Here is a 22,635-nt window from a genome sequence, read left to right as displayed (position 1 = left end):
TGAAATTAACAGGAAAGCACCCCATTCAGCAAATCTATAGGAAATAGTCATAGCAATATTGTTAAAGCTACCGGATAAACTTTTCAATATCATGTGTTGTTCATGAATTTGATGAGTTTGTCTAAAGAGTTATACAGTATTTAACTATCATTTCTATTTCATTATTTTTCAGTTCCAATAAATAGCAAAAACAACCCCATAGTAATAACAAGTCCAGCAATAATAAGGCAAGGAATTTGAAAAAAAGGCAGACAAAACTAAGACAGTTTGACTGTACAAATATTATGATATTTCTTTAAACAAATATCTTTATTTTTGTATATAGTACATGGATCAAGATCTTGAACGAGCTATGATTACATTCTCTAGGCAGCTAAACAACCCTGATTTCCTTATCAAATATATTGAAGAGTTAGAAGAAAGGAGGAAATCGCATAGAAGAGACAGGTAGATATGCAACTCATTTCCAATATATTGGTATTTTTAAATACATACTTTTAGTGACTATGTGACTATATAAGTAATTTTTCATTTTTCTTTAGCTGAAAACTAAAAGAGGCTGTGTAGCTTGAGGAAATAGAACTTTTGAAATTCAATAAATGTACTATGGTTGTATAAGTGACTTTAACAGAGTGAATCCGCAACTGCGAACCTTTCATTTTGATATATTTAATAATGCATTTTGATAGATTCGTAAGTGTCAGCTTCCTACAAGGAAGATGCTTTAGACATATACATTTCAACAGAGTATTTGAAATAGAATACACTGTATTTTTGTTAGCTGGTTCTTGTGTTTGCCCTGTTATGTCAAAGAGGAGAAAATTGAATACATTGTACTGTAGGTTGTCAAGGTTATCTAATTATTGGAGCTTTCATGTTGTTTGTCGAATAACCGTTTGTTATGTTTTTGATAAAAACAACATTTTCTATGTTTATATTTGGATAATGTAATGTGTATTGTTTGTTTAACAAATTTTCGGCATTACTCCTAAAGTAATGTGTATTGCTTGAATCAGAGCAAAAGTAACTACTTTCTTAAAATCTATTACCCTGGTAAACAGATATGTTATTCTATCCATGTATCTTATTCAATAAAGGTAAAATAAATTGGGAAGAGATTATGAACACAGAAAGGATAAACCAATGAGTAAGAATAAAACATAGAAATTAAATAAACTTGTTAACATTCTTGTTATTTTTAGAGTCAACATTGCATCATTGATTACAGTTGTTCTGGTGTCTGAAGGAAATTTGACTACTTCACCATGTAAGTACTCTTGAAAGTCAATGGATCTAATTTCAGTGTGGAATTTCAGTGAAATAGAAACCTTTTAAGATAATGAAAATTATTCTGTATTCTATGACAGTATTGAACATTACTACTACTTGTTTAGCTACACATAAAAAATAATAATAATATGGACTACTATTAAATATAAAATTGCACTTTTTGCCTTTATTACAGTGAATATTAAAACAGACCCACTTGTTCTAAAATGTATAAAATCACTTTATCATAGACGTATCTTTGAATATTATGAATAATACAAATAAACCATTATGAGTAGGTTAACTGAAACATCATATAATTATGAAGATACCATCCTTCCATTTTTTCTTAATTTTGATTCACCTCCAAAATTCCATTTGTATGCTGAACTAGCTAACAAAATATATTTATATTTTCCACCTCATGTATACATTGGTTTCAGTAAAACATGGCTACACATGTTATTTTCACTGATACAGAGAGGAAAAATGGATGCAGAATTTACAAGAAATCTTCCATCACCACACTAACCATCTGTAATGAGAACATTGATACATAGCCCAAGTGTTTCAAGTGGTGCTCAACATTTAAGCTTATTGAAAAATAAAAAAAATGAAAGATTTCTTCACTCATCTACTTTGACTTAAGTGTGATAATATAAAAGTACTTTTACTTTGGCTTGTTTTTTTTAAAAAGCTGAGCATTCTGTTTGTTTGATTTTGATACCTGGTGTAAGTGTGTCCACTGGTACTCAACATTTAAGCTTATTGAAAAATTAAAATGTGAAAGATTTCTTGACTCATTTACTTTGACCTAAGTGTGATAATATAAAAGTATTTTTACTTCTAAATTGTTTTACTTTGAAGGATCCTCAAGAAATTGTTAGAAAGTCAAATCAGTGAGGCAGCAGATGCTGGCAGACAACTTAAGTCTCTCTTCCGGAGGTAAATAAAGAGTTATATCATATTGTGAATGATTTCTCCTTGAGCATTGGGCTATTTTATTAGTAAAGTTCCAATAAGGACAAAGAAATATTTAATTTGCTTCATTTGTAATAGTTAATTCTAGCCATGTCGGTACAGGCTAGTTAGTAACAGGACTTTTGTAGTTGGGGGAAGTATATGATGGGTGTAATTAACATCTTTTGGACTGATGAACTCTATAGATCATGGATTTTGATATCTATTTACTATATGCAAAGCCTCCTATGCTTAGTGTTATCATGAACTGGTAAAAATTTTTTGTACCTGTGCTCATAGTGGTTCATTTAAAGGCCGCCGCACACCTTACGACCCGACTGGTCTGCGAATCATGCATGTACTTTTTTATTTTTGCCATAGCAACTGAGAAAATGATGCTTACTACTGCGTATGCGTGTTGCATATCATGTATGCTTCAGTATTTAAGTGCAACTGTGCTGTCTGATTGGCTGGAAGTAAGAATGAGCTTGCAATCCAGTTATAAGAATCAACATGTCAAATCCTTACAATTTTCCTTGAGATTTGTCTATGACCTGTCTGCAATTTATAAGCTGACAAGAGCTGTGGCATCACATTTCCCTTCACTCAGTCGCAAACGAGTCATAGACCGATCAGGTCATAAGGTGTGCGATGGCCTCTACTTGACCAAGTAAGAAAGCTTCCATAGAAATTATAGCTCTTGGTCCTCTCTGTGCTTTGTTGAGGCAATAGCATCTTTCCAGTTTTGGGTTATGTAATTAGCTTTCAAGAACTCAGCTCATTTTATTAATAATCTGCTTTAGATATAAGATAAAAGAAATACTTATCATTTTGATGATGATGATCCACAGCAATGATATTGTGCCATATTTCTGTTTCAAACATCTATAGATATGCATTTGCATACAGTAGTCACTATTTTGTTAATCGTTTCTTTATATTTTGGTCACAGGACTGAAACGATTGTCGAGAAGCTACTTGCCAACTGGCTTTCTCTCTGTATGTACCACTATCTGAAGGTATGTAAGCATGTGCAAGCTGTAAGGTTTATTAGTGTGGACTAGCCTGTGATTGTTTGAATATTTGTGTGTGTGTGTAGGTACAAGCTGTAAGGAGTATTATGTTATGAGTGTGTATTTGTCAGGTGATTGATTGTGTGGGTGTAGGTACAAGCTATGATGATTGGTATTAGTCTAGGTGTGTGGGTGAGCTGAGGTGATTGTTTGAGTGTGAGGGTGTAGATACAAGCTGCAAAGCTTGCTTGTTATGAGTGTGGGTTTGTGGGTGCTTAAAAGGGGATTTTTTGAGTGTGTGGGTGTAAGTGCAAGCTGTAAGGCTTATTTGTGTGGGTTTGCGGGTGATTGTGAAGTAATTGATTGGGCGTGTTTGTGTGTGTGTAGCTACAAGCTGTAAGGCTTCTTTGTATTAGTGTGGGTTTGTGGGTGCTTGCAAGGGGATTTTTGAGTGTGTCGGTGAAGGTCAAGCTGTTGGGTTTGTATGGGTTTTTTGGGTGCTTGCGGGGCGATTGTTTGAGTGTGTGTGCATAGGTGCAATCTGTGATGCTTGTTTATTTGAGGGTTGTATTTGTTTGTGTTTGCCAGGGTTTTGTTTGAGTGAGTGGGTGTAGATGCAAGCATTGAGTTTAATTAAGAGTGTGGGTTCGTGGTGATTGTGAGGTGATTTTGTAAGCATGTGGGTGTAGGTCAAGCTGTGCTTGCTTGTTATGAGTGTGGGTTAGTGGGTGCTTAAAAGTGGATTGTTTGAGTGTGCAGGTGTAAGTGCAAGCTGTAAGGCTTATTAGTGTGGTTTTGCAGGTGATTGTGAAGTGATTGTGTGAAGCTACAAGCTGTAAGGCTTCTTTGTATAAGTGTGGGTTTGTGGGTGCTTGAATGGGGATTGTTTGAGTGTGTGGGTGCAGGTGCAAACTGTGAGGCTTGTTTATATGAGTTTGGGTTTTGTGTGTGAAAGCAAGGATTTCTGAGTGTGTGTTTGTAAGTGCAAGCTGTAAGGCTTATTAGTGTGGGTTTGCAGGTGATTGTGAAGTGATTGTGTGAAGCTACAAGCTGTGAGTCTTGTTTATATAAGTGTGGGTTTGTGGGCTCTTGCAAGGGGATGATTTCAGTATATAGGTAGTTGTAGGGGCAGGCTGTTAAGCTTGTTTATATGAGTTTGGGTTTTGTGTGTGAAAGCAAGGATTTCTGAGTGTGTGTTTGTAGGTGCAAGCTGTGAGGCTTGTTTATATAAGTGTGGGTTTGTGGGATGTTGCAAGGCTACGGTTTGAGTGTGTGGTGTAGGTGCAAGCTGTGAGGCAATTTTATGTGAGTGTTGGTTTTATGGTTGGTTGCAAGGGTTTCATTTGAGTGTGTGGGTGTAGATGTAAGCATTGAGGCTTTTTGAATGAGTGTGGGTTTGTTGATGCTTGCAAGGGTTTTGGTTGAGTGTGTGGGTGTGGGTGGAAGCTGTGAGGCTTGTTTATATAAGTGTGGGTTTGTGGGTGCTTGCAAGGCTACGGTTTGAGTGTGCAAGGTGTGAGGCATTTTTATGTGAGTGCAGGTTTTATGGTTGGTAGCAAGGGTTTCATTTGAGTGTGTGGGTGTAGATGCAAGCATTGAGGCTTGTTTGTATGAGTGTGGGTTTGTGGGTGCTTGGAAGGGTTTTGTTTGAGTGTGTGGGTGTAGGTGCAAGCTGTGAGGCTTGTTTATATAAGTGTGGGTTTGTGGGTACTTGCAAGGCTACTGTTTGAGTATGTGGGTGTAGGTGCAAGCTGTGAGGCATTTTTATGTGAGTGGGTTTCATGGTTGGTAGCAAGGGTTTTGTTTGCGTGTGTGGGTGTAGATGCAAGCATTGAGGCTTGTTTGTATGAGTTTGGGTTTTGTGTGTGAAAGCAAGGATTTCTGAGTGTGTGTTTGTAAGTGCAAGCTGTAAGGCTTATTAGTGTGGGTTTGCAGGTGATTGTGAAGTGATTGTGTGAAGCTACAAGCTGTGAGCCTTGTTTATATAAGTGTGGGTTTGTGGGCTCTTGCAAGGGGATGATTTCAGTATATAGGTAGTTGTAGGGGCAGGCTGTTAAGCTTGTTTATATGAGTTTGGGTTTTGTGTGTGAAAGCAAGGATTTCTGAGTGTGTGTTTGTAGGTGCAAGCTGTGAGGCTTGTTTATATAAGTGTGGGTTTGTGGGATGTTGCAAGGCTACGGTTTGAGTGTGTGGTGTAGGTGCAAGGTGTGAGGCATTTTTATGTGACTGGGTTTTATGGTTGGTAGCAAGGGTTTCATTTGAGTGTGTGGGTGTAGATGCAATCATTGAGGCTTTTTGTATGAGTGTGGGTTTGTGGGTGCTTGCAAGGGTTTTGTTTGAGTGTGTGGGTGTGGGTGGAAGCTGTGAGGCTTGTTTATATAAGTGTGGGTTTGTGGGTGCTTGCAAGGCTACGGTTTGAGTGTGCAAGGTGTGAGGCATTTTTATGTGAGTGTTGGTTTTATGGTTGGTAGCAAGGGTTTCATTTGAGTGTGTGGGTGTAGATGCAAGCATTGAGGCTTTTTGTATGAGTGTGGGTTTGTGGGTGCTTGGAAGGGTTTTGGTTGAGTGTGTGGGTGTAGGTGCAAGCTGTGAGGCTTGTTTATATAAGTGTGGGTTTGTGGGTGCTTGCAAGGCTACTGTTTGAGTATGTGGGTGTAGGTGCAAGCTGTGAGGCATTTTTATGTGAGTGGGTTTCATGGTTGGTAGCAAGGGTTTTGTTTGCGTGTGTGGGTGTAGATGCAAGCATTGAGGCTTGTTTGTATGAGTGTGGGTTTTGTGGGTGCTTGCGAGGGTTTTGTTTGAGTGTGTGGGTGTAGGTGCAAGCTGAGAGCCATTTTTTATGAGTGTGGGTTTTATGGTTGGTAGCAAAGGTTTCGTCTGAGTGTGTGGGTGTAGATGCAAGAATTGAGGCTTGTTTTATGAGTGTGGGTGTGTGGGTGTAGGTGCAAGCTGTGAGTCTTGTTTATATGAGTGTGGGTTTTGTGGGTGCTTGTGAGGGTTTTGTTTGAGTGTGTGGGTGTAGGTGCAAGCTGTGAGGCTTGTTTATATGAGTGTGGGTTTTGTGGGTGCTTGTGAGGGTTTTGTTTGAGTGTGTGGGTGTAGGTGCAAGCTGTTGGGCTCGTTCATATGAGTGTGGGTTTTGTGGGTGCTTGCAAGGGTTTTGTTTGCTGAGGATTGGCATTAGTTTGTGGGTGTAGATGCAAGCATTGCAACTACTTATGTGTATGGGTTTGTGGGTGCTTGCATGGGGATTATTTGAGTGTGTGGGTATGGGTCAAGCTATGAGGTTTGTTAATATGACTGTAGATGGGTGCAAGCTGAGAACCTTGGTACGAGTATGTGTTTTGAGGGAGTGTGTAGGGATAGCTTGAGTGTGTGTAGTTGAAGTTTTGGTGCTTGGTAAGAGTATGCATGTGGATGTGTGTGCAGTTATCGGTAATCATTTCCAAACTATAATGTAAACTCACACAGTGGAAGTTGGATAAAGATTCTATTTTATACTCATTCAGTTAAAATTGTACTGAAAATCCACGTCCTTGTTACATACATGTCTTAAGTTGTTTTTTTTATATGATTTCTATTTCTTCTGTATTTTTATTCTAGAAAAATGTTGCTAAGGAACTGTACCTGTTGTACCAGTCGATCAAGATCCAAGTAGAGAAAGGGCCCATCGACATCATCACTGGGCAGTCATATTTCTCTCTCAACTTTGACCGCCTCCTTGAAGAAGACGTTCCGTTTGAAGAAATGGTAATTTAAATTTACTTCATTTGATGAACTCTTTGTATATTGGGAAGGGTTGGAGTGAGAAAAGAGGATCCAGGTAGCATTGTGTCGTGTTTACAAAGCTCAATAGTCTATGTTTCATTATTATTATTTACAGAATTATTCATTATTAAAAGTGATCATTAACAATTATTTCAATAGTATTAGACTAATACAGACAACTTTCATTGGTTGGGGACGATAAAATTAAAAAATTTATGCTTCACAAACCTTAATGATCATTTGTATTAGACTACAGGTATATTGTAAAATATCCATTCACTGTGATATGTGAACTGTTAGGTACACTATTTCATTGGTTTTCTCCTATTTTAGCTTTTTCTTTCACAAAAATTTAACAAAGATTTTGTTATGTATTTTTACCCAGACACTGTCTGTTCTTGGAGCCAATGGGCAGCATGAGTACTATGTGAAGGTTCTGAGCACAGACTGCATCACTCAAACCAAACAGAAGATACTGGATGCAGCTTACAGAAGACAACACTTTGTCAAGCAGAGTAGAGCCCATGAATTGGATCTAAGTGAGTTTAAAATCAATTTAAGCAATCAGTTTTTTATTCGGATCAATGAATTGCCATATTTATGAAGATGTAGTAAAGTGAGGATGGATAAGTTGCAATAGAGAGTAGAGCCCATGAATTCATTCTAAGTGAGTTTAAAGTCAATTTTAAACAATCAGTTTTTTATTTGGATAAGTGAATTACTATATTTTGGAAGATGTAGTAAATTGGGAATGGGTAATTTGCAAAAGAGATTACTATTTTGGAAAAAAATTCAGTGTGTAATTTTAAGTATCTCAAACTGAAAATATATGAAGATTTTGTTAATGATTAGATATCAATACTAAAAATTCAAAAGGAAGGAGTTGGTAAAATTTTTCTTCTTTTTTTTCCTCAGTGTGGTACCATCCTGGTGGAGAACAGAGAATCTTACGTGATCAGGATGAATACAACACACCCAGAGATAGATCTGTGATTGTACAAGTCAATACGCTCCAGAGTGTTGGGGTAAGCGCATCCAAGGGAAATCAGCATTTGCAATTTTTCTTTATTTTTGTTATTTATGAGCAGGTAGAGTTTATGAGCAACATAACACCATCAGGAATGTATATAATGGAATTTGCATGCAAATTTTGTCCTGATGCTGCAATGTTAAACATCCCTCAATTACTACATTTTGGATAAATTAAGTTAGCACTGCATTTATAATTTTGGATTTTGTTATGGGTGTAAAAAATATTAAAACATGTTAAAATGCAAATTCTTTCAAAAAGAAGACAAAGGATGTGCTCCCTTATCTGAGGCATGTATCATGTTGTACTTCATTTCTCAGCTAATGATTTCAGAAGAGATGGTAGATTGTAACCTTACAATATATGTTATGAATAAAAATTCACAAAGTTGTATTCATTGACTTCTTGCAGATTTTCCTACTTTAAATTCACACTGCTGACCCATTCTAATCAACAAATTGCATTTGACTATATTCTTATGGACACAGGTGACCAATGATTGTCGGATGGCACTGATCAATAAAGTTGCCAACCTTGAAGAAGACAAAGGAAACTATACACCGGTATCACCTGGATCAAAGTCATTTTACATTTGTGAGTAGCAATTAAAAAAAAATGTGCCATGCAGTGTACTGCTCAGGAACCCCTTAAACTCTGAAGAAGTACTATATCCAATAGTATTCACGGTCTACCCAAGGCATTGTGCTTAGTCAGGTGCTCCATAAAGCTGTTCTTAAGTTATGTATCACTTTTGGCCTGACTGAAACATTTTATAAGGTGCTAAATCAGTTACACTTGGGATATCTCATACAGCACAAGAAAGGCTCACCATTTGCACGTTGCCACATTCTGCCAGCCTTGGCCTTGGCCCTAGTCACATGTCCAAACTCTACTGGAGAGGGTTTTCTACAGCAGTTTTGTGTCTGGACTATGTTACTCTTGAGAATGAGTACTTATTGGTGCAAGCAATGAGATCGTGTATGTGTGTGTAATATGTGTAGTTCAACATTTATAGTACTATTTTTTTTTCTGTCATGTCGTACATTGATAATTTTGTTTATTCTTGAGTGGTCTTGTCATTAGCCTGTCTCTCTTTCCTTTATTTCTTTATATAACTTTGATATTTTTAGATGATCATAAAGAGAACAGTGATGTGCGGAACAGAGACTACACCAGAGTACAGACGCAGTTAGAAACAGGTTTCCAAATCGCTCATCTGGTAAATATTCACGTCGGGAATTAGTATGAAGTTTTTACCAATTCTGAGCTTCTTTTCATGATTTCCCAATTTTCTTGATATCTTTACTGCATAATCCTCTTGGATTTTTTATTTCTCCTGTTTATGAGAAGTTCAGTTGGTCTGATAGTGCAATGAGAAATATTTTCATGAAGTATTGCAAGATTTCATTTTTATTCCCGTATATTTTTATAGAAGTAATACTTGTATATGATGTATGTTTATTTATTTTTTTTTAAATATAGATACCAGAAGATCAGTTACAGGCCAATGGTAATCCATCCAAGACCAAACTAGACAAGGAGTTCTCTGCACCTCATTTGCTTGTGACAAAGGTTTGAATCTTTATCGCAACTCTTCTTCATTTCTGACGCATATATGAATAATGAGATGAAATGCATTGAATAATTCTTGAAGATCATTATATAAATAGTGTGATGATATGCATAGAATAATTCTTGAAGATTAATATATGAATAATGAGATGAAATGCATTGAATGATTCTTGAAGAATCGTTTAAAACCCACAGCCTGGACTGTGTCATGTTAGGTTGAGAGAAGGAAATGTTCTGTGCAAAACAGCTCATATGAGCTAATATTCGTGTGCACTGTGTACAATTGCAGAACATTGGCTTCCAAAAAACAGAGGAAATCTTAGAACTGAAGGAGCTTGTGCGACACGGACAGAGCTGTTAACAATAAAAACATGCTTTGGATGATTGTAACACATTAACTAGAAATTGTCAAAATGTAATCTTTTGTAGATATGTCGATGATTGAATAATCATGTTCCAATTTTTGTTCAAATAATAGAAAACTATTGAGCCATTCCTGAACGAGTTCTTGAAAACATTATTTGAGAAACCAGAACAAACGCCTGTTACCATCAGGAATCTCTTTGCTTTCTATGATAAAATGGCTTCTACTTACTGCAACGATAACCCTCAAGACTATTCAGAAGCCTGGAAGAGTAACAGGTGAGGTGTTCAAAACTTCTTATTCAATAAGATTAACTTCATTGTTTGATCATGAATGCCTTTGGGCGCAATTGAATATATTGATTGAATTTTTAGATGAGGTCGAAGGTCACATGGGTCATTATTTGAAAATTTTGAAAGTTTCCTGATTCAGAACTAGGCCGAGTGCAGTTGACAATTCACCCAGTTCTTTTCTTCCAAATCTTTAGCCTCCCTAAAGCATGAAAATAGTTCTACCTTTTTCATTATCTCAATTTATGGTAATGATCACAACTTTCCAACACACGAGTATTAGTATTTTTACAACTTTCCAAGTACCAAATTACCACTATTTAATGTATTTAGCACTATTACTGTAAGCTAGTCATATGAATCATTTGTGATGAAATTTTACAGTTGCTTATAATTACTGGTATCTGAAATTTAGAATTCAGTTTCTTCCAATTGTTCCCTGCATCCCTTGAACAGTAAACGCTTCACAACCCACAAAACATGCAAGTGTGCTTGATTTTCAATGCAAGTAATGTGAGTTTTGATTTTGCCATTTATGGAATGTATTTGATTTGTCCACAAACCAGTTATGAGTAATAATTACTTGTATTATAGCCTTCCTCAGCATTACTGGGTGACTACTCTGACTCATCCGGCATACATCTTTGACATGCGTCAATCCAGATCTGCCGATCAAAGTGTTTCGGTCTTAGCTAACATGCTAGACAATGCATGTAAGAAGATCATACCAGAAAAGAATCAGGTAAGATAGCCTATACATTTCTTTAATTAATTTTTGTCCTCTATTAGTAAAAAAAAAATAATCTTTCTTTCTCATTGTGATATTATGAGTCCTTTTAATTCTTAATTATTTTATTTTGATATTTGAATATTTATTTTCTTTTTATATTTAAATATTTGTATATTTAGACTTGGTTTACTGATAATGATTATTTCTATCATCTGTTGTCAATAAAACATATAGAGTGACAGTTGTGTCTTTACCATATTTCTATATTGAAAAAGAATGAAGGAGAGAACATGTTCATGATGTGATTTTTTTTTCACTTCGTAATCATTATCTTTCTTTTTGTCATGATCTCTCATCCAGGACTCCTCCCTAAACCGAGTACTGTTTGTTAAGGATCTACCAAAGTACATCAAAACTATCAGTGATTACTATGTGAGCCTAGCTGCCCTTCCTGTACCTACATCATCCGAGATGCAGGGTGAATACAGAAGACTTGGAGAGGTACGTCTTTGTGACATTCTAGGGCCTTTATTCAGTTCAATTCTTTGATCATGTCTGACATTTTACTTGAGTGAGATATTTGGTTGGGTCCAAGACAGGAGGTACTTTTTGCTCAGCGATGTACTTGGGATTCAAGAACAGAGACAGAGTAGATGTATTTTTGAATGCCTACCATGACAAAGAACAGCAAAGAAGTCTTTGTCGAAAACAGGTGAATCAAAACGGCAGTTTAACCCTTGATTTTTGACAAATGATCCTTTCACAATTTTTTATCATCTCGGAAACTAGGATGAAACTGCTGTTTCACCAATTTTACACGAAGATTTTTTAAATTGTTCTTTTTTTTTTATGGGCATTTGATAATAAATTGACTCTCCTCTTGCATCCTCCATACATCTCTGAGCAAAAACCGTTAATATCGACTGCTAATTACAAATGCCGAAATTTGGGAGATTTTAAATATGTAAATTTCCAATTAGATCTTTATACAGTGCGTATCAAAAAAAGTTTACACTTTGAAAAGATCCTGTAGTATTATACATTTGTAATATCCTGAAGATTGTTCCACATTTTAACATTGGTACAGGTCCATTAAAGCAAATGACGATATAACTGTCGAAAAATATTTCCGCTTGAGTGAGCACCACTTACTTTTGAAAAGTTAGTGAAAAATGATTTGCGCAGAAATTTGAAATAGTTATGCGAATAAAAGTTGTCCTTAATCATGAAGAACACATGGAATTTAGCTAGTAAAAGTGATTTGAAGATATCTTCTACATTGTTTGACTTGTTTCCTTGCACAAAACACTTTGAAGAGTGCATTTTGCCCCACCCCACTCCCCCACAGACCGAGGCCACTGAGCTGTGATTTACATGGAATGGCTTAAGCTTGATTTTCATTTTGTTAGTCATTGCTAAGCTTGGGAAAAGTGTGGAGAAACAAGTATTAAATGAAAAATGAAATGTAAACCAACTTTCAATGATAAAAACTTAGTGAAAAAATGCTGGAGATGTCTGATATAAACTTTTGTTCAGATTCAGTTATGTCCTTAGATCCAGCTGGCACAAATAGGGTAAAGGTTGTGCTTATTGAGTGTTGAAATTTCAATTTGGGTGGCAAAATTGTCACAAAATGCTTGAATGCATTCGTTCTATTCCAATTGACTAAAAGTGCAAGGGAAATGTATGATAAATCTTTTTTAGTGTCAGTTTGATTTCGTCCTTTCGACTTGACACAGCATGAAAACGAGCATTTCTGCGCAAACAGATTTCTGCGAGCTTTACAGAAATGGACAGTGCTCACTCAAGTGTAACATTTTGACAAAACTTTTACTTTCATTTGATAGATGAGACCCAAACCCAAGATTATATGTGAAAAAATTACCCACGTGTTGTGTATTTTTTAATTCCCAGGACTTTTTCAAAGTGTAAACTTTTTTTTGATACGCACAGTATAGTCAAGAGCAGTATAAGGCTGTTTTTGTTTAGTTTGTATTACTTTACAACAAAAATAGCATTTTGTTTACTTCCAATATCAGGGGAGCGGATGGGTGTTATTTTGCTCAGGAGATATCTAAAATTGTTTTATCATTTTATCTTCAGGAATTCGCTGGCCTTTTCAGCCGTGTTGGAACCCTAAAGTTGCTCTATGACTTCACACATAACGATGCTGGTGGTTTAGTGAGTGATGAAATTGTTTTAAATGAGTAGTAATCACATTTTTTTGTTGATCAGCAATTCTTTAACCATACTGATATCTACAATTTATGATATTTCTAACTATGTCTCTTTATGGTATCTGTGTTTGTTAGTTGGAAGAAGAAAGCATAGTGCTCTGCTAATAAAACGTGCCAAATTTTGTGACTTTGTATTATGCGACTGGAAGAAAATATACCGTATTTCTGCAATGCCTTATATGACTAGATCTGAAATGTTTTCTGCTCTTTATAGATCTGAAATTTTTAGGGCAGATTTTCTTTGTCATGTACTTTCTCTGACTTCTAATTTCACAATCAGCACAAAATAAGCTTTCCCTCTAATTTTTTTCTCATCCTTCATATTTTGTTCAATAAAAATCATATCTTATTTTGTTTGGATTTCAATGATTACCGTAGATTATTTTCAAATGTATTTTGTTATTTTGTTTCAATTTACGTTTATACATGTACATGTATTTGCCAAAATATTGTCAAAGAATTGCAGCTATTCAAAAGTAGATTTGTATGCAAGAGTTTATATATTTCTAATATATACCCAGTTCAAAATTAGTTTCTATCCACGAATGTAAGGACTTTTCTGTTAACCAGATACATTGAGGCAAATCTTTTAATGATGTCTCTTGATAGGTTTTCCTAGTCGTTGTTTGTTTTGTTTTTGATATGTCTTCATATTATTTTTTCTGATTCAATTCAGTATCTACAGATTCCATATATTTGAAGAAAGTTTCCTTTTATCATGTTAAATTTCTCTATGATGTTCAAATTTTTCTTTGAAAAAAGCCACCATATTATGCTGTTTATGATGCCATTGTTAAGATTTTTCTTCTATCTCCTTTCACAGCTTGATTCAATTACAGAACTTTTGTGAGCCGGACCAAATGCAGCTTCCTTCCAGTTATCAGCTGCCGTTGGTCGTTGTTTGTTTATTAAAGAAAGAAAAGTAACACCTCTGCTGTTAATCGCAAATATTTCTTCTTTCTTCCATTCAGAAGTGATGACTCCTAAATGTTGACATGTATATTTCATTATGCCCGACTTTGGCAAAAGGAAGCAAGTGACACATTAGTCAAATTTGAGTTATTGTTGTTTCTGGATTGCCATCTGTCTGTTGCACATTCAGGCAAAATTTGGGGAAGAAATTATCATTCTATGGAAAGATATCGAAGAAAATATGCTGTTAAATTGCATTGATGCCCATGTAGATGACGAACACACATTGCTCATTTATAACAAATTATTCTTTTGTAACTTGCTTCCTCTTTGCAAAGTATGGCAGTATTGTCCTTGGGGTGTTTCACTAAGAGTAAAGTGTGACCTACGGTTTTGCTTCATATCCAACGGGCATATGCTATTAAAAGCATAATCCGATTGATGGATGCGCAATATAGGGTGTCTCGTGCGCATTATCTGACCAATGATGCGATGTGATATATTCCGCACGCAACTGAAATTTAAGTGCAACTCTAAGTCATACTTAATCTTGTGAAAGGCCTCCCGGGTATTATGAATAAGATTAATCCATTCACAATTCAAGCTCATCCTCCACACCCTGAGGAGTATTCCATCCAAAGAAGGGCCGTGATTGGCTGGGATGTATTTAATTTGATTAATCCTCTTAACAGCAACTGCATCTGTTTTGCATGAAAGAAAAGTTTAATTTGGACTGTTTTTGTAATGATACAACTTAAAGAGACATGGACAGAAAGTCTGTTGGCCTAATGATCTGATGTTTGAATAAAGAGAGAAACATATATATGTTCACTCCTAAAAAATGGCATCGCAAGATATCTGATGATCAAGTTTAAGCAATTTTTTAATTATGGCCATTTGTTTAAAAAAATCAGGTTTGTCGAAGTTTTAACCACATTTGAATGATGTATGTTATGGATTTAATGGAATATGAAAATTTTGCAAATATATTGAAATAATGAATTCATGAATTTATTGTTAAAAATGCAATTGTCTCTTTATGCAATGCTATAAAATGATATATACTGAAATGTCCGATAATTCTTGGTGTGGTTATTTTATATCAAAGTCCACAGGGACTATATTTAGATGTAATATGATTCTCTTATATCATTTTTACTTTTAAGTATTTTCTTCCATTATTTTTTTTATATTTCATTCCATTCAGACTATGTTCCAATGTAATACAATTTTTTTCTAATTTGTGTACTTTGTACTATTGTTCTTTTATGCTTTATGAGATATACATTATTTCAAAGCTCAATAACATACATTTTGAAGCTTTAATGATGATTTTGTTTGATAAACTACAATTTTCCAGTACTAAATTTTAATGATGTTAAATATAAAGTTGTTAATGTCGTAAGCATCTTTATTTCATTAATGTTCATTGCCAACATATCCTTTTTTGTACTTAATGTAGTAATGACATACTATACTGAACATGTAGAAGGCCACAGCTGCTTATTTTTTCTATAAATGTATAATATAAATGCATATATTGTCCATTTTTTCACATGTGCATATTCCTAGGAAGTATGAAATTATCATTTAACTTTTAATTGTGATTAATTGGATATTTGTGAAAACGAATGGATATTTTGAAATTATGTTAAATTGTGACACTGACATTAAAACCTTGATTATAACAAATGTGTTCCTTGCGGCTCTTGTCAATGAATGGTATGTTGACCTATCAAGGAGTTTACTCTATATTGTATCATGAACTGTCATACAATCACACTCTTAAACAACTCAATTTTTTTTTACTTTTCATGTCATTGTGTGTGTATTGGGATATTAATCTTGATTGTATTTTCTTTTAGTGCTTTTATGCAGTTTTTCATGTCTTAACAAGTTACAGATATTAAGATCTATGAATTGATTGTAGATGTTTGTTTTGGGTTGGATGGGTTTACATTTTAAACAAATGGGAGCACCTTATCTATTGCATCAACCCTGGTATACATTAAGACATCTCCAGTTCGAAGGCTTCATGTAGTCAGACCAGAGATTGACAATGACTTTGTTTAACCTGGATATTATATATCATGCATTTGTGTCCTTTATTCTTGTTAGATATGTTAAGTTTTAATTTCTTTACAAGTGTTGCCAAATTACCCCTACAAAGTCATAAACTCGTTTGATTTCAATTTGATTATTGTTGTCGATACATGCATATTCGAAACATCATACACAAACTTATGAAATTCTTTTGAGAATGATAGTTTGTTCAAATCTATTACCTATTCAAACTCGTACCTTTTATCTATCACATTTGTTTGAATAAGTCATTACGTTTTTCATTTGCACACCACTCAAACAGATGCAGATTGGTAATGAGCAGTCCCTAATGGTCTCCTACAGTTAACAGCATTTTGTTGATTGATTGTTCTGTCAAACAAGTGGTTGATGAATAAATAAAATAACAAAAAGTAATGACATTAAAAATTAGGGCAATGTGATAGCTATGTATATTAAGCAGATGTACATGTAGTAATTCAGTGTCTGTTGAATGATACAACTGGAAAAAAAAAATATCTGTTCATTATGGAGTTCTCTGATTCCCATAGACTTTGTTCACAAACCGTTTTTATCCTGTAGGCTATGGGTTATAAGAAAGTTTGATGCCAGTTGTAGAGCCAACCATTGAAGATCTCATCTGCACCCATTCCTATCATGTGTAAGTCCTCTGGAGTTATTAGTAATGTGCTTCAAAAACAGAAACAATTTTTGATTTACTTCCAGAAGTGAATTTCAAGCAAGGATCTTTCCAAAGTGTTCTTGAGTGAGCACTTGGGATGAAATGCCAGATATATGAAAATAACACATCAGCAAGCTCCAATATAGTAACAGTAAAATATGATTTGCTCATTTTGCTGGCTTTTCACTACTTCGACATGATAGATTTTGGGCTATCCACCAGTTTGAATAGATTTTCATTATCTAAAAAATATTTTGATTAAATATTTTGTCTGTTGTTTTATTTACAACCTCAAATAAATTATGCAATTTAATATAACACATTGTTGACTTAAACTGCAATGCATTTGTAAATATAAGATCATGTGTAAAAAAAAGAATAATAAAGTGTGTTTTTTGCAAAGTGGACAAATGAACATTATATTAATGGAAACATGAATGGGTTGGTGATGATAAAATTTGTTATCACCAAGAGTGTCATGATTTTCTTATGACAGCATTATCTATCTTTCATACTTTTAAGCAGTGTAATTAAATCAGATATCATTATTGCGTAATAGCCCAGGATTAAAATTCATTGAATCTCGGGTTGTTTTACTCATCTGGATGTAATTACAGAGTGTTCTTCCTGATGTATACATTTCTATTATTTTGATAATTTCTTTATAGTTTGAATGCATATGGGACAGATATGTTGATCATTACATGTAAAGAATTTTTCAAAACATGATAATATATTAATATGTAATATTTTGGTTGATCCAAAAAAATGCATTACTCAGATTTGTACTTGCTAAATAATCTTCCATGCAAATAACATGTATATATTCTGTTTTTCTATTGTGAGAAATTTTTATCATTGACGCATTTTTTAAGAAGGTTGCTTCTTTAAACTTTACAATTGAATAAATGCTATTCCTAATCGCAGACGCATACCATTCTTTGTGTGTGAAGTATTATGTATTTGTAAGAATGAGATGTTCACACTGTGGATTTGAACAAACTAAACCATTTTGTGACAAAAATATTAGATACAATTAAATTAATTAAATACAAATCTTTACTTTTTAAGAAGAAATTCCATCTGAATGAATCTCATCCATTCATTCCTAATAATATCAACTGAATGATTGCATGACTGAATTCAATCCAGTGATCATCATTCAATTTTCTACATACAAATTATTTTATGTAAATGATTGAATTCAATTCTCGCTTTTCCATAGATCTCATTCAAACAATAGATTTTTTTTTTGAATGATTTTATTGTCTCGCCCACCAGGGGTGAAGGCGAGACTTAGGGTTCCAAATGTCGTCCGTCCGTCATAAATCTAATGACACATAACTCCACGACCGTAGGTCACTTTTCAACCAAAGTTGGATGGTAGATGGACTTGTGGGACCTGCATGTTATGCTGCAGTCAGAGGTCACATGGTAAGGTCAAAGGTCATTTTCAGGTCAACGTTAAAGTTTACATGCAAGACTCTCTTACGACACCTAACTCCGCAACCATTAGTCACTTTTCATCCAAACTTGGATGGTAGATGGACTTGGGGGGACCTGCATGTTATGCTGCAGTCGGAGGTCACATGGTAAGGTCAAATGTGTTTTCAGGTCAACGTTAAAGTTTACATGCAAGACTCTCTTATGACACCTAACTCCGCAACCGTAAGTCACTTTTCAACCAAACCTGGATGGTGGATGGACTTGGGGACCTGCATGTTAGGCTGCAGTCGGAGGTCACATGGTAAGGTCAAAGGTCATTTTCAGGTCAACGTTAAAGTTTACATGCAAGACTCTCTTATGACACCTAACTCCGCAACCGTAAGTCACTTTTCAACCAAACTTGGATGGTAGATGGACTTGGGGGGACCTGCATGTTATGCTGCAGTCGGAGGTCACATGGTAAGGTCAAATGTGTTTTCAGGTCAACGTAAAAGTTTACATGCAAGACTCTCTTATGACACCTAACTCCGCAACCGTAAGTCACTTTTCAACCAAACCTGGATGGTGGATGGACTTGGGGACCTGCATGTTAGGCTGCAGTCGGAGGTCACATGGTAAGGTCAAAGGTCATTTTCAGGTCAACGTTAAAGTTTACATGCAAGACTCTCTTATGACACCTAACTCCGCAACCGTAAGTCACTTTTCAACCCAACTTGGATGGTAGATGGACTCGGGGGACCTGCATGTTATGCTGCAGTCAGAGGTCACATGGTAAGGTCAAAGGTAATTTTCAGGTCAACATTAAAGTTTACATGCAAGACTCTCTTACGACACCTAACTCCGCAACCATTAGTCACTTTTCAACCAAACTTGGATGGTAGATGGACTCTGGGGGACCTGCATGTTATGCTTGCAGTTGGAGGTCACATGGTAAGGTCAAAGGTCATTTTCAGGTCAACGTTAAAGTTTACATGCAAGACTCTCTTATGACACCTAACTCCGCAACCGTAAGTCACTTTTGAACAAAACTTGGATGGTAGATGTACTTAGGCGACATGCATGTTATGCTGCAGTCGTAGGTCACATGGTAAGTTCAATCGTCATTTTCAGGTCATGTTGCGTGCCCTCGCAAATTACGATATTTCTGGTTATTTTCATAAGTGGGCGAGACACAAAATCGCTTTTGCCTTGTTTGAATCCATTGATCATCATTCGATTGATTCCATTCAAATGTATTCTATTTAAAGGCATTCTATGATTATATAAATGATTGGATGTAAAATTAAAGGTCAAGTTCACCCCAGAAAAATGCTGTCTTGAATAAAGGGCGAAAAATCAAACTGGCATATTGCTGAAAATTTGATCAAAATCGGATGTAAAATAAGAAAGTTATGATATTTTAAAGTTTCGCTTATTTTTCACGAAACAGTGATATTCGCAACTTGGTGAGTCAGTCAATGATGTCCATCACTCACTATTTCTTTTGTTTTTTGTTGTTTGAATTAAACATTTTTTCATTTTTTATAGATTTGACAATAAGGACCAACTTGACTGAACCATATAGTATTAATTAAACAATGCTAATTCCACATGTTCAGGGAAGAATTAATCATTGTATCACTTGACAATTGGGAAAAAAATTAGAATATTTCATATTTTATATAAAATACAAAAGAAATAGTGAATTGATGACGTCATAGTCTCCTCATTTGCATACCAGCCAAGATGTGCATATAACTGTTTTGTGAAACTAAGCAAAACTTTAAAATGTTATAACTTTGTTATTTTACATCCGATTTTGATGAAATTTTCAGTGTTATGCTTGTTGGATTTTTCTCTTTTTTTCAAATCAACTTTTTGTTGGGTTGACCTTCAATCGTCCTTTAATGATTCCATCCAACTATTCCGTCTAATTGATTTCCATCCAAGTGATTCCATAACCATGTTCCATAAAAGGATTCCATCAACTTATTCCAACCAAATGGTTTCATTTAAACTATTCAATCCAAATGATTACATACAAATTATTCTAACCACATTATTCCACCCAAATGGTTCCATCCAAAAGTTTGTTTTTCAAGTTTAATAATGACCCACTATTCTTGATTGTTTCCATCCAAATGAATCGGTTGAAATAATTCAACCCAAATACCATTGAAAAATTACTGACCTTTTATCACCATGTGTCAATCGGGTCGATAATGTATCAGTGGTACCATGCGTGTGAGGGTGTGCGTTGTACGTATGTGTGTAAGTGAGAGCGTGCGATCGCGCGAATGCTTATGTGCATACATGCGTACAAAAGTGTGCGTGTTTTCAATAATCTGAATGTGAATTTGCAATATATATCAACGGTACATCATGCTAACCAAAATATTTACTATACGTCATTCATAACAGGCCGTCCGCATATGTTTATGTATTTTTATGAGACGTGAAATATGTTTATATATTTTCAAAAGACATCCGTTATAAATATCTGGCAAAACGTAATTGACTTCGATAATTTTTCTTTACAGCTAGTCCTAATCAGGACTCACTAAAATAGTAACCCATTTTATGTCTATGTATTTCGTAATGTCATCGCATGATGAATTGTTTGTACGTGATAGCCCCTTTTTCTCTCGTATATCTTCCATGTCTTTTGAAGAAGGTCCAGTGGCCGAAAGCTGGAATAAATAAAATCCGATGAAACCCATGCCAGCCTGTAGCTAGGCTACGTCTGCAGCTTTCATGCTTTATTAGCATCCTTACACACACACACATACACCCTCACACACAGTATACACTTAAAAAAAGAATGAGTAAATTTTTACCCAATATTGTGAAGATTGGGAACATGCATGTCTGCTGTGTAAATCAAACATTTCTTGTTTGCTGTGTACTCTTTCCCCCATAATGGGCAAAATGCATGTTGTAATGGCAAATTTCAACACAACATTGTGTGATATTTACAAAATTATTTGTTATCATTGAAATTGAAAATGAAATTGAAATGGTTTATTCAGAAAACTTCATCGCAGCCGAAGGCTGAATTGCGAAATTCTGTACAAGGTAAAATACAAAATATATAACAAAATGACATGTAAAAGTAATAAAATAAATGTTATGTGTTGGAAATTAAGAAAGGAGAAGTGAACAATAATTTTATACATGGGATAACAGTAATCTTGGAAAGATGTAACCACAGTATGATTCTGTGGGGATACAAAAATGATAATGACTTCCAAATTCCAGGTAAATTAGGCAATATCATGGGAGCTCTCCAGTGTGTGTGCAACCAAGGGCGCCACTACTACTAAAAAAATGTCTGGATATACCCAGCAAACATGCATGTTCCTATATCACCCAGTATTGGGTAAACTTTTTGTAGAAGGTACCACTAGCCTGCTAAAAAGAGCAGAAAAAGTTTCGCAAACAAGATTCCTACTTCATTTTAACCTTTTCCTATTTACGATATCTCGTTACACCTTAACGAGTTGGATAAACTTTTGGGAAATTTGTATTTTGTCTATCATTCTCATATCCTATGCCCACTAGGACATAAACTCTACAAACATCGTGAAATGAATAAAGTAACTCGTTAACCCATTCTTGTCTGAACAGTGACATTTCATTTGTTAATAACAGTGTATAGAATTAATGTTAAATTGCTTTCAATTCTTGTACGCAATTCCATGACCTTTAGTCAATTAGTCAGAGAGCAATACGCCAATTCATGTATTTGTTGTCGCAAAAAGGAAGGGCATATTTCAGGGCAGTGTTTCCTCATTTGCAACACGGGTATCATTCGCATTTCTGTAACAAGTCGATACAGTGATGCCTACGTCTGAATAAGGTAAGGAACATTCGGGTGTCATTACACCTAATATTATATTTATTTTACAGTAAAAGTAATTTTGATCTTGTGATGTGGAAGCAAAAGTCCATTGGTGGGCAAAGCTCTTGAACAGTTGAATGTAGATTGCTTTCCAAATTTTGCGCGCCAGAGACCTTTAATAACTCCGCAAAAAACAAAACGTAAATTTCATCTTTTAATTCATAGGGATTTGTGCTTGTAGGATTTCACAAGGGTGACACTTTGCTCAGAAAAACTTGACAAGCAAAATAGAATAAAACACTAAAAAGAAGGTATTCACTCCAGAATGGAGGAGAACTGTGTCACGAAAAGTTTTACAGCACCCCCCCCCCATCTCAATTTTTTTACCGATACAATAATCCAGATAATTTATATTCCAACAGAATCGACCTTCATTTACCAAAGATCTTGGCGAATAACCGAGAAAACGGGGACCGCAATC

At 35.1% G+C, this 22,635-nt stretch overlaps 1 protein-coding gene across 1 annotated transcript in view; it reads left to right on the top strand.

The window, feature by feature from the left end:
* The window catches only part of LOC121412118 (plexin-B-like), a 57,634-nt gene extending 39,820 nt beyond the window's left edge, over positions 1-17,814 (top strand). The window contains 16 exon segments of the mRNA XM_041605024.1: positions 326-447; positions 1,203-1,246; positions 1,249-1,267; positions 2,137-2,214; positions 3,182-3,248; positions 6,846-6,992; positions 7,396-7,549; positions 7,926-8,035; positions 8,529-8,634; positions 9,171-9,259; positions 9,523-9,612; positions 10,091-10,254; positions 10,861-11,008; positions 11,357-11,497; positions 13,100-13,177; positions 14,057-17,814. Of these exon segments, the coding sequence (XP_041460958.1) occupies positions 326-447; positions 1,203-1,246; positions 1,249-1,267; positions 2,137-2,214; positions 3,182-3,248; positions 6,846-6,992; positions 7,396-7,549; positions 7,926-8,035; positions 8,529-8,634; positions 9,171-9,259; positions 9,523-9,612; positions 10,091-10,254; positions 10,861-11,008; positions 11,357-11,497; positions 13,100-13,177; positions 14,057-14,083 (1,584 nt within the window). The 3' untranslated portion in view covers positions 14,084-17,814.
* Positions 17,815-22,635: the final 4,821 nt, after the last annotated feature.

This window comes from Lytechinus variegatus, chromosome 3 (genome assembly GCF_018143015.1).
Source record: "Lytechinus variegatus isolate NC3 chromosome 3, Lvar_3.0, whole genome shotgun sequence".
NCBI classification, from domain to species: Eukaryota; Metazoa; Echinodermata; class Echinoidea; order Temnopleuroida; family Toxopneustidae; genus Lytechinus; species Lytechinus variegatus.
This window is presented reverse-complemented; position numbering and strand designations above follow the sequence as displayed.